Raw genomic sequence first — 11,669 nt, 5'->3', positions numbered from 1 at the left:
AAAACATGTTTGTTGATGTACCTTTCGAATTGCAGTTCAAAATTGCTTTCTAATTTCCTTAATAACAAATCTAATGATTCATTTAAATTGGAATAAAAAAAAATAAATGTATTCAATTTTTGTAAAAATAAAAAGTAAAACAATAAAAATATTGACAGTTCTTTATTTACAGAAATGTATTTTAAAAAAGTATGCAACAAAATCTATCAGCTTAGAATTAGTATGAATATTATTAAATTAAAATCTAATATATTATATAAATTTATATATATATAAAAAAAGGCGTTTACATCAAAACTATTTGCAATTGTATTAAATATTAATAAATATTGCATATAAACATTAAAATTAAAATTGTTTGCATTTTTATTTATGAATTACTAAAATTTCGAATGCTATCATTTAATGTCCTAGACATGACACAACGAAATCGTAAACGAAAAAATTTTTTGAACTTTTCGTTCTGCAGAACGCTGTTCGACACAGCGAATTTGAAAAGTCTCTACATCTCTTTTGCACACAAACAATTGCATGCCGGGGACATTAATTGTGTGTGGAAAAATGACATTTGAGTTTTTTTGTTGTTCATTTTGTCCTTGCATGCTATTCTAAGATGCGTGTTTGTTTTTTGTTATTAATTATGTTTTGTAATTTTTGTGAATATTTTTAAGTCGAGATTTCGCAAGCATTTCGTTGTGCTCGTGGAGACCGACTAAAAATTTCGTTTCGCATCGGCAGCGTAGCGTACTAGGCTTAATTGTTTGTGTGCGAAAAAGAAGTGGACACTTTTCAATTTCGCTAGGTCCAACAGCGTACTGCGGAACGAAAAGTTTAAAGAAATTTTTCGTTTATGGGGACTTTTCACGAGTCGATTTGTCCGTGCGGCGAAGCTTTTTGACTCGTGTGAAGTGTGAACGTAAGTCGCAGGTGACTAAAGCCTGGTACGCTGCTGATGCGAAACGAAATTTTCCATACAAAATTTCGTTAACGAAATCTTGAATGCAAATAAATTTGTTTTGCTTTTAAACTTATTATGTGATGTTTTTTCTTGAATTTTTTTACTTCTATTTTTATTATTTTTAGTTTGCTATAATACCCGATGGTATTTTTTTGTTAATATGTTCGCTGTTGACTTTGGAGACTTCAAAATTTTTCGTTTCGCTTCAGCAGCGTACTAGGCTTAAAGTGACAATCCCCATAGAAAAATCCTAGTCGAACGACATATCGTGCAATCGACTCGTGAAAAGTCCCCATTACGATTTCGTTGTATTTTTATTATGGTATTTTTTCGTTAACATGTTCGCTGTTGACTTTGGAGACTTAAACATTTTTCGTTTCTCTTCAGCTACGTACTAGGCTTAATACTACAAAATATTTTCTGTATATATATCGACTAGTAGTAGTACTTTATCTTAAAGTACTATTTTAAATTATTAAAACGACAGCACTGTTAAATTCCTTGTGCTATGTATGAACGCGCCCATGGAAATGTCAAACATTTTGACAGATTATTGACAAGTTATGTTATCTTTTTGAAATATCTTGTTTTTGTTCTACACAAATCAACTCTTTGTTTATTTATCTTCAAGACCTAATAATTTATTAAAAAAAAAAAACATTAAAAATTTTTAATAACTATAATGTTTCGACCATACGATTGGGAAAACAGAAATGAACAAGCAGTAGCTGATACTTACAGTGTTCTTGAGAGGACATCCAATAGTATTAATCGATCAAATCAGGTAGCAATCGAAACTGAACAAATTGGTACCGAGGTGAGTCCTTCCTATAACATAAACGAAATATTTAATAATCTTCATGCAAATTAACTCAGGTCCTTTCCGAGTTGAGTGAACAGAGGGAATCCTTACTTAGGACCCAACGTCGTTTGGATAGTGCAGACACGGAACTATCGAAATCACGAGCTGCATTGCGGGCAATACGTCGTAATGTGATATACAATAAATTGATATTAATTTTGATCATTCTGCTAGAAGTGGGCATACTTGTCGGCTTGCTTATCATCAAATTTAAATGATCATTAAAATAGGTTTTGATATCAGTTATTAATTATCGTATGTACATTTCTTAAAATAAAAAATGATTAAATTTAGAAAATACGGGCTCTATTATGACTCGCGAGTCGAATGTTCGACTCAAGTCGAAAGATTTGGGAAACACTCATATCGTGGTGTTCCGATCAGAAAACTACGATGACGTTCCCGCAATGCAGTCAAAATAAAGAGACTGATGTTACAATATTATTTTTTTAAAAACGCTAAAATGCTTATTAAAGGCTCAATAACTAAGTTTCCCCAAATATTTTGAGCGGTTCGCAGGTCATAATAGGGCCTTATATTCAGAAACATTTCTACATAGTAATGTCAAGTACCTATCTGATTTATTTTCAACGTTTGTGTTATAACCATGAGAAAAAAAATCGCTGTGGAAGCGCCAATAAGTTTAACTCAAATATAACAGCACTGAGTTTTTTAAGACAAAGGTTCTGTGCCCATGTTGTATAACTTTAATCACTGACGATAAAATATTTGAATGACTTTAAAAATTAAAATCCATTTTAAGTCTTCAAATTAAAAAAAAAAATTGTTCAAAATCATTATTTATTAATTCATAAATTCTGAATTTGAATGAAATTTTGCTTTATTTTTGGAAGAAAATGGATTTTATAGACATTGGGCCATATTCTAAGCTGCTTCTAAGAAAAACTTAGAAGCAGTTAAGACAGCTTCAACCTAAGCATTTTTAAGCCAGAACTATAATTGCCGGATTCGTCGGATGAAACGGAGGGGAACAGCGCTCGCAACCGCACTCGACGCATGAAAACTTACTGTTTTCGGCCCGAAATATTTTTGTTTACCCGGAATTTAAAAAGCTATCATGAGTTTCAACCGAAGGGAATTTACATTTTCTGCTAAACTAGTTCCATGTTCTGCATCAAAATTTTAGTGAAAGAAGAGCTGCTGTCATGATCAGATTTTGTGTTTTTTTTTTTTGGGAAAATTTATTTTCGCTTCAGCAGCTTACCAGGCTTAAAGCCTTATAAAACCGGAGGGCTTGCCGCCGATGTTTGAAGTCAACCCGGTGAACCCCACAGACAGATCACTAGGTGAAGCAGGTTCGTAGGAGAATTCAGATCATAACAGCGCCGAATTAAAGGAAGAAGAAAGAAGTGCGTTTGCTCTTAGGGTTCATTGGCTATGATGATGTTTTTAGAAATCTCATTAGGCGCCACCAAGAAGAGATCTCTGAGGCCTCAATGTCATTTTGGAAGAGAGGAAAATAATTTTGTGGGGCAAGTTTCTCACATGAATCCAATTTTTTTCAAATCCAACACTTCAACTGCCACTTCAAACAACTGCAACTTTTCTTCAAATATAAAATTGTGATAAAAAATTATTTCAAAATAAGTTATTTCGTGAAGCAAGCTCAAAATAATAACATTTTCTTCAAATTTTCATTAAATTTGTCATGTTTTTAGCATTTTTATAACTAAATACCACCAAAAAAAAATCAAAACAATAACAAAAAAAAAAACTAAAGAAAGAAAACTGAGAAATTGAATCAAAAAAATTTTCGTCTCAGAAATCTCAGAAAAAAAGTGAGCTGAGATTTTTTTCTCTGCCTCTTTTCTGCTATGAAACTCCTTAAAAAAAAAAAACAAAACAAAACAAAACCATCTGCAAAACAAAATTTAACTCAAATTTAACCAGGTCCCAGAGAGCCCAATAAATTTTTAACAGCTGAAAATTTTTTATTCACCTCAATAGTGTCAAAAATTTTACACGGTGTTAACTATTTAACGCAATTCACACACGGCCTAAATTCTCCCCCAAGAATAATGTCGAATTCCTTTCAATTTTTTGAATCGCCTCAAAAAAATAGAATTTTTGGTGTTAAAAAGGAACATGAAAACAGACCGAATTCGATTGTATGTGTGTCATTTGACAACAATTTTTACACGAACGTCAAGCTGAAACCAAAACAATCTCTGCAAAATAAAACCAGAGATTCCTTTGATCAATAATTTTGTTTATTTTCTTCGGTAATATAGATTTATTTTAATCAGAATCAAAGGGAAATTGCAGTTATTATTAAGATCTGAGTGAAGTTGAAGTAGAAGGTTATTATTTTGGCCGTATGCTGTGGTTTTACAGAGAAAAAATTTTCTGACGACAATTACGAGAAGAAAAGCCACAGTAATTTGATTTTTTCACAAGAAAAAATATATTTTGATCGCACATTGTTTTTTTTTTTATTTATTTCACATTTTGCCGCAATATAAATACGATATTCAATTAAAATTTACTCTTTATTTGAAGTTGGTGTTCTCAAATAAACAAACATCACGAAGAAAACTTTCAGCTTGACGTTTGAGAAATGTCAAATGTTCCAAGTGTGTGTGCAAATCCGTGTAAATCTCTCAAAAAAGAGGGATTAAAAAAAATTCGAATTCTGCTTCGTTTGAGGCGAATTTTTTTTCTATGGAACATGATTTTCAGAAAAAATTCGTTTCGAGATCGCCGAAAATTCGATTTTTCAATTGAAAGGAATTCGACATAAGAATCACACATTTTGAGTACGCTCCTAAAAATCTTTGTAGTGTGCACAAGAACACATCTTTTCTGAACATCTGTAATAAGAACAAGAACAGGAACACGACATAAAAACATATTTCCGAACACTGACTTGAAATGTCATTTTAATATTTTCCATTTTCGACTTTCATGTCGATCACAAAAAAATGTATTTATTGCTTAAAAACATAAAAAAATACTTTAGCAATATAATTCAATATTGGATTTATCTTTAGAAAGTATAATTTTTCAATTATTTAATAAATTTTGAATCCTATCAGATTGATATAGAGAAAGCGTACCAAACGCATACAAGACAAAACAATAACCTTTGGATATCCCCCACAACCAAATTAATAATATCCAATCCACCATGAAACCTTCATCAAAAAGAGGATCTCGATTATCTAGTCTTGCTGAAGACCTAAGTATTCCAGATGATGCACCTTTCCGCGGTCGACTTCATATGCTTTTCTCTCAAATCGAAAAAGAATTCGAGTTGCTTTATATGGAAAACCTCACTCGTAAGTTAATTAATACCTAATTTCTTATTTTTCTTAATGCAAATTTTGTGTGTAGTACAAGAAAAACTCGAATCACTTGGTGCTAAAGAAAATATGGGTTGTGATCGGTCTGCCGGACACGATGACCCTGACACAACTGGAATCCCAATCAAAAGTTTCAAATCAAAGATAGCTTCGGGTAGTAAAGTTAAAGCAAGTCATAAAATACGAGCACAAACATCTCGCATTGTGTCCAGTTTCAAGGCGCAATCGGTTGTCAGTTCGTTGGTGCGTGACTTTTGCGGTCATAAAGACGGAGTTTGGCAAATTGCAGCCAAGTCTGGACAACCAATAATTGGTACAGCATCAGCTGACCATACAGCATGCATTTGGGGAATTGAAAGTGGTCGTTGTTTATTGCAATATCAGGGACATGCTGGTTCGGTGAATTCAATAAAATTCCACCAAAACCGAGATTTGGTGTTGACAGGCAGTGGTGATGGTACAGCTCATATCTGGCAAGCTGCTGTAAACTGGGAAGTATCCAAGTACGTGAGATTGGGTCATTCTTATTTCCTTATATTCAAATTATTTGTTTTTTTTTTTTCAGAAAAGGCCATTCATCTGAAGAGGAACTCGATGATAGTGATGAACAAGTCGAGGATCGTGATAGAGTTGATACATTACGAACTCCGTTGTGTGAATTCTCCGGACCAGGAGGTCACACTTCGGTAGTTGTTGCAGCTGATTGGCTGCCAAATATGGACCAAATAATTACAGGAAGCTGGGACAGAACTGCTATGTTGTGGGATGTTGAAACTAAAGAACCCATTCAACCATTGACGGGACACGATCACGAGTTGACACATGTTTCGGCACATTCCAGTCAGCGTTTAGTAATAACAGCATCAAGAGATTCGACATTTCGTTTGTGGGATTTTAGAGATGCCATACCAGCTGTATCAGTTTTTCAAGGCCATACAGAGTGAGATTTTTTGTATTTATTTTAAACAAATTGGTTTTCTTTTAGTTCTTGTTTTGTTTGCCATCTGAGCTGCTGTATTTACAGCTTTCTGACCAAATTGAATTTTCTCCTCCATTCTCTACTGATGTACGGTTTAACGAAACTTCCTTTCAAAGCAAACTATCTCAAAATTCGAAAAAGACACAGAGATAAGCCAGTATAGAAATAACTGATGGTTCAAAAATGTCAATAGGAACTGAAGCTGGAGTTCAAATTTTGAGATAGTTTCCTTCTGAGTTTCTTTGTGTTCTGCAAAGCTCAGTATTAGAAAATCATTCAAACTTTTAGACAGTTGAAGTATTTTTAAGGCTGAGATTTATGATATTGAAAAAGGGCCGGAATTTGTACACAAAAAAAAATATGTAATTAAATTTTTCCTGAACAGCTATCAAGCTCTATCCTGTGGGGCTATAAGATCTAAGGTAGTTTTAAAATGGAGAAAGAAACTAAATAGTATCAGTTACACTAACCAGGTAAAACTCTGCTGGGTTCCTGGACATATCAAAAAAAGACCTTACAACAAAGGAGCTAATCAATAAATTCTTGCAGACCAGGAACGACTGTACTAACGATAAATAAACTCGTATATCTCATCGATGAGTAAAAAGAATATTAGAATCTTGATAGCTGTACCAATTGACCAAAAAATGCGTGCATTCTATTTCTGTAGAAGCTGTCCGGATGAAGAAAAAAAAATAAACCATTAAACATCTGCGAATGCTTAAACCATCAAACAATCCACTCCGTGGAAATTGGTTCATTGGTGAACGAGACTTTCTAGCGAAGAATAGGATCTCGTGTACGCAACAGCTCAGTGCTGTTCACATCCCTCCCAACCTAACCTAATTTAGAAATTTTTCATCTTCTCTTATCAATGCCAATTTTTAGTTCGAAGGAACAGCGGGTTGCTAGAGAGATTCATCGGTTTATCTCTGCACTTACGTCATTGTGCTAGGCTATAGTGGATCCCAAATAAACAGTGTTTGGTTTCATTAAAATTATATCCGTTCATTTTGGTCATCTTAGTGAGTCGACGGTGTTGAGCCTCTCTTTTCGACAACAGCATTCACAATGTTCACATACAAACCCATTTTCGGCGCCTCCGACTCAATACCAGTAAACGCTTCGTATAATATCGCTAGATCCAGAAGTTGAACAAATTTTTGAAAGATGGTTGTACTTTGTGTTTACTTTTGTACCAAGTATCAAATATTTTAAGCGCTAGATGATCTGTTTAAGTAGTTTCTTTAATTTTCTTGTATTTCTGTTTTTTGGCTTCAAAAAATGAATTTAAATTATTATGCATTTTAAGTTTTTAGAAAAAATTGTTTTGAACCAAAATATTTTACATTTGTTTTCCTATTCCTATGCTCTAGGAGTGTTACTTCAACAGTTTTTACTAAAGACGACAAAGTTGTGTCCGGTTCGGATGACCGTACTGTCAAGGTATGGGAGCTACGCAATATGAGATCAGCATTGGCAACAATTCGTACCGATTCAGCTGTCAACAGATTAGCTGTCTCATCAACGGGAGTAATTGCAATTCCACACGATAATAGACAAATTCGTTTGTTTGATTTGAATGGTCAACGAGTAGCTCGTTTACCTCGAACAAGTCGACAAGTAAGTAAATCTACATCAACATTTTTATTTACATATGAAGTTTTATACTGTTGTTGTATTTTCGTAAGGGCCATCGACGTATGGTATCATCAGTTGCTTGGGCTGAGGAGCCTGTTTTCAACTGTAATTTATTCTCATGTGGATTCGATAGAAGAGTACTCGGATGGTCGATCTCATTACCAAAGGATAATTAATTTAATATAAAAAATAATTGTGTTTTTAATGTCATTTCATGTACTCATTATAAAAAAAAAGGAAATATTATTGATCTAGGAATCATAATATTCATAATTATTATTGAATAATTGAATAATTTATTTAACTGTTTAATTTTTAAAAGAGAATTATTCATCATATTGTTATTGATGTTCCTCATCGTTTATAAATGTTATAATTATGCATCACTTATTCGTTTACAAAAAAAGTTATTAAATAATATTGTCATCATTTTAAAATCATAGTGAACATAAAATAAGAATATAAATATATATGTTTTATGTTATTATAGAAAGTAATATATATATATTGTGTTTTCAAAACGTGCGATTTAAACTGTGCATATCTAGATATAATGAATAAAAATCTATAATTTTCTCAGTAGATAGTAGTACCTAGTAGTAAAAATGTTAGTCTTATACTTCCCGAATTTAATGTGTTTATTTCTCTATAAATAAAATATCACTAATATATACAATTCGTTATTAATTTAAAAAAATTACTAATTTTTGAAAAAAAAAAAAAATAAGTAAATAAGTATCTGACAATAAGAGACTTGTGTGGGTTAGTAAAAATGCTAGTCGGTTAAAGTTAAGTTGATAAATTAGAAAAATTGTCGTGGGCCTCCCAATCGCTAGGTTGTTTTTTCAACCCCAACTCGAGTGTGGAAGTTTTTCAAGTTAATCGACCCTAGCGAGGTAATCCCTCGGAGCGGATTTTTTCCGATTTCATCCGAATCGGACAGTTTTAACCTGTCGGAAACACACCTCGAAGCATAATTTCGATTACCTCGCTAGGGCCGAATAGCACCATCTATCTGATGATCAGGTTGGTCCCCGTGAAATAGCTTTAACTCCAGTCTATGAACTCGGTGGTAACACACACAAGTTGTTGTTGTTTATTCAAAAACCTGGCTTCCACATAGATCACCAGGAAACTGATTTTCCAAACTTTGGCTTTTTTTGCGTTACTGTATGAAAGTATAATAAAAACAGGATTCATGTCCTTCTAATTTTTAAGTCAGAAGAATCCTTTCTCTGTCGATCACAAAAGCAGGCCCATTTTTATCAAAGAATGATAACGTATGAATTACACGTTACACATTGCGGAGAGAGTTTATGAGCCTCGAAACGCTGCTAAACGCATTTTTGGTTCATTTCATGAAATGTGTGTGCAAAAATTTAATTTAAGAAAATTTAACTTAAGAGCATTTTTGTTATAAATTCATTAAAAAGTATTGGTCAAATAAAACCCTCTTTTAACACAAATGAACTCTGTATGTTTGGGAAAGTACTTCTATAGATTCCACGTTTCAAATGTTGGGAATATTCTGAAGTAATAAAGAAATACTCTACTACATATCGCTCATTTACTTGAACACTGTCATATTTAAAAAAAAAAACTGTTTTTATCAGAAAACGAGTTTTAAGTTTAGTATTAATCTATTTTTGTATGTAAAAAGTTATGTCGTTTTCGATTGGTTTCACTCAAGGATTCACTCATTCTGAAATCGAATGAAACAGTTCAAATCGCTTCCACTCAATTCTGTTCTTTGTGTTTGTGTTAGTAGTTATTCTGTGAAATTTCAAATGTCAAATATAAAATATTTTTTTTCTTTCAAACGAAATATTATAAATTTATTTTCAAAAACGGTAATATTCAACAAATAAATGGGACAGTTGGTTTGTAGATTATTTTAAATAAGTATAAAATGCGTTTATTTGTTTAAATACAAACAAAAAAAATACCATTTTGAATGAAAAACCAACAAAATAGTGATTGAGTGATTATTTTGACTTTTGAATAAGCATGTATTAGTTCTTCTTTATTTGATTCTGATTTTAAATCGAGAAGAGAATTTCTCTTCTGAGAAGCGTTTTTGCTGTCATTTTGAAGTCAATAAAACGGTTTCAGAAGACTTCCAAATGCTTCCGGATGCTTCTGGACGTCCAATCGAAAACGACATTAGTTTCTAAATAAAACTAGTGCTCCTTCTGCTCCTTTTAAAGTTAAGAAATTACTCTTTGCAGGATTAAAGATTACTTTATACCAATTACTTCTGCATTAATAACGTGATTTTGAGTTATGATAGTATTCAAGTAAACGAGCGATATGTATTTTGTTTAAATAAAGAATTAAGTTTTTATTTCATTTGGAATGAGATTATTTTACAAAGCAGGGACCCCAGCATTTAACTTGATGCAATCGAGTGTGGTCAATTTAGTCCGTATCGGCATTTCAAGTGAAAATTTTGGATTATCTAAATAAGGCATTACCACTAATCGATTTTATCTCTGCCATTTCGATTGTATTAAATTCCATGCTGGCACCCCCGTTATACCCGTATTACATATAGTTTACTTATTCATAGCATCTTTAACATTTTGTGGTATTTTACTGACAATGTCACTATGAGAAACGCTTCCAATCGTCGCAAGAACACCTTTTTTATTTGGATGTTCCACATCAACATGATATTCATAGTGATCACCAAACATATTTGTCAAAGTACCTCCCGCAGCTTCAAGAACAGCTTCAGGAGCACAAGTATCCCACTTTTTGCATCCTGGACTTGCAAATACATACGCATGTGCTTTGCCTTCCAATAATTGCAATACTTTATATCCCGCTCCACCAACTTTAATAACTTCGGTTGGACTTAATGCATCTAAAGCACTCTGAACAATCGGATTGGAATGTGATCTAGTTGTGGTAATGATAAATTTATCATCCGGCGCAGTTTTTAATTCAAATCCACCTGAACCGAGACCTTTAAGGCCCCATATTGTACGACCGATTTCTCCGGTATCGTGTTTATAATAGGGCTGGTGAATAACACCACCAATTGCTGAATTCTTAACAGCGATTCCAATCAACACAGTTACGTGTTCGAGGAATCCTTGAGTGTATTCAGATGTGCCATCGAGTGGATCGACCCAAACAATGCAGTCCTCATCTTTGACATCGGTCAAGTCAGCGGGACATGTTTTAGTTAGGAAATCTGAATCCATTTCAGTTACTAACCAATCTTGGGCGACATTTAAGTCCGAACCCCCTTCTTCGCCAATTATATTAATTTTAGGAAATTGTTTACTCAACGAAGCAATGATACATCGTTGAGCTGATCTGTCTGCTTCTGTTTGAAGATCATCTTTGGCCTAAATTTAATATAATATCAGAGAGATAAAATAAATGCTAATAAGATTATGAGTTATCTTTATTGACCTTTTCAACGATACCCAAATTGCCTTTTTGCATAACATCTCTTATAATAGTTCCAGCACGTTTGGCTGTATTTATTGATAAGGACATTATTCTCATCACAAGTGGACTAGACATTTTTCAAGTTTTAATATTTGACGTATTTAATACTTTAGTTATTTAAATTATGAAATTTTGCGATTATAGTTTCGCCACAAAAATTCTTGTTTTTGTGATTTTCTTTCAACGTTGAAATTGAAGAAGAGATGTGAACTGTCAAAAATGTACTTTTATGCTGTTCAATGAAGTTGGCTGTTGAGAGGTTGGATAACTGTTGTGTATTTTTTTACGGTTGAATGACTGATTTTCTGTTTCGAATCTGTTCAATGCATAAAATAGTTAAAAGCAGTACCGCTATATTTGAGTTTTTGTAGTCAGAGTTGTTCGGAACATATTCATGATAACAATTGAATTGTTTTTTTATATTTTGGTCTATTCTATTTTGTT

At 32.9% G+C, this 11,669-nt stretch overlaps 3 protein-coding genes across 3 annotated transcripts; 2 read left to right on the top strand and 1 right to left on the bottom strand.

Moving 5' to 3' along the window:
• The first annotated feature begins 1,522 nt into the window (after positions 1-1,522).
• LOC129914108 (vesicle transport through interaction with t-SNAREs homolog 1A) lies at positions 1,523-2,268 on the top strand. Its single transcript, XM_055993174.1, has 2 exons — positions 1,523-1,775; positions 1,835-2,268. The coding sequence occupies exons 1-2, from the start codon at positions 1,641-1,643 to the stop codon at positions 2,036-2,038; spliced, it is 339 nt and encodes a 112-aa protein (XP_055849149.1). The 5' UTR covers positions 1,523-1,640; the 3' UTR covers positions 2,039-2,268.
• Positions 2,269-4,711: 2,443 nt separating this feature from the next.
• LOC129915857 (WD repeat-containing protein 37) lies at positions 4,712-8,378 on the top strand. The gene is made up of 5 exons (XM_055995546.1): positions 4,712-5,119; positions 5,175-5,646; positions 5,709-6,083; positions 7,499-7,745; positions 7,814-8,378. The coding sequence occupies exons 1-5, from the start codon at positions 4,969-4,971 to the stop codon at positions 7,937-7,939; spliced, it is 1,371 nt and encodes a 456-aa protein (XP_055851521.1). The 5' UTR covers positions 4,712-4,968; the 3' UTR covers positions 7,940-8,378.
• Positions 8,379-10,089: 1,711 nt separating this feature from the next.
• On the bottom strand, positions 10,090-11,453 carry LOC129914111 (3'(2'),5'-bisphosphate nucleotidase 1). The gene is made up of 2 exons (XM_055993178.1): positions 11,187-11,453; positions 10,090-11,119 (listed from the first exon to the last, which is right to left on the bottom strand). The coding sequence occupies exons 1-2, from the start codon at positions 11,298-11,300 to the stop codon at positions 10,319-10,321; spliced, it is 915 nt and encodes a 304-aa protein (XP_055849153.1). The 5' UTR covers positions 11,301-11,453; the 3' UTR covers positions 10,090-10,318.
• Positions 11,454-11,669: the final 216 nt, after the last annotated feature.

The sequence above is a fragment of the Episyrphus balteatus genome, chromosome 3 (assembly GCF_945859705.1).
Source record: "Episyrphus balteatus chromosome 3, idEpiBalt1.1, whole genome shotgun sequence".
NCBI lineage: Eukaryota > Metazoa > Arthropoda > Insecta > Diptera > Syrphidae > Episyrphus > Episyrphus balteatus.
The sequence above is the reverse complement of the archived record's forward strand: the minus strand, read 5'-3'. Positions and strand labels throughout refer to the sequence as shown.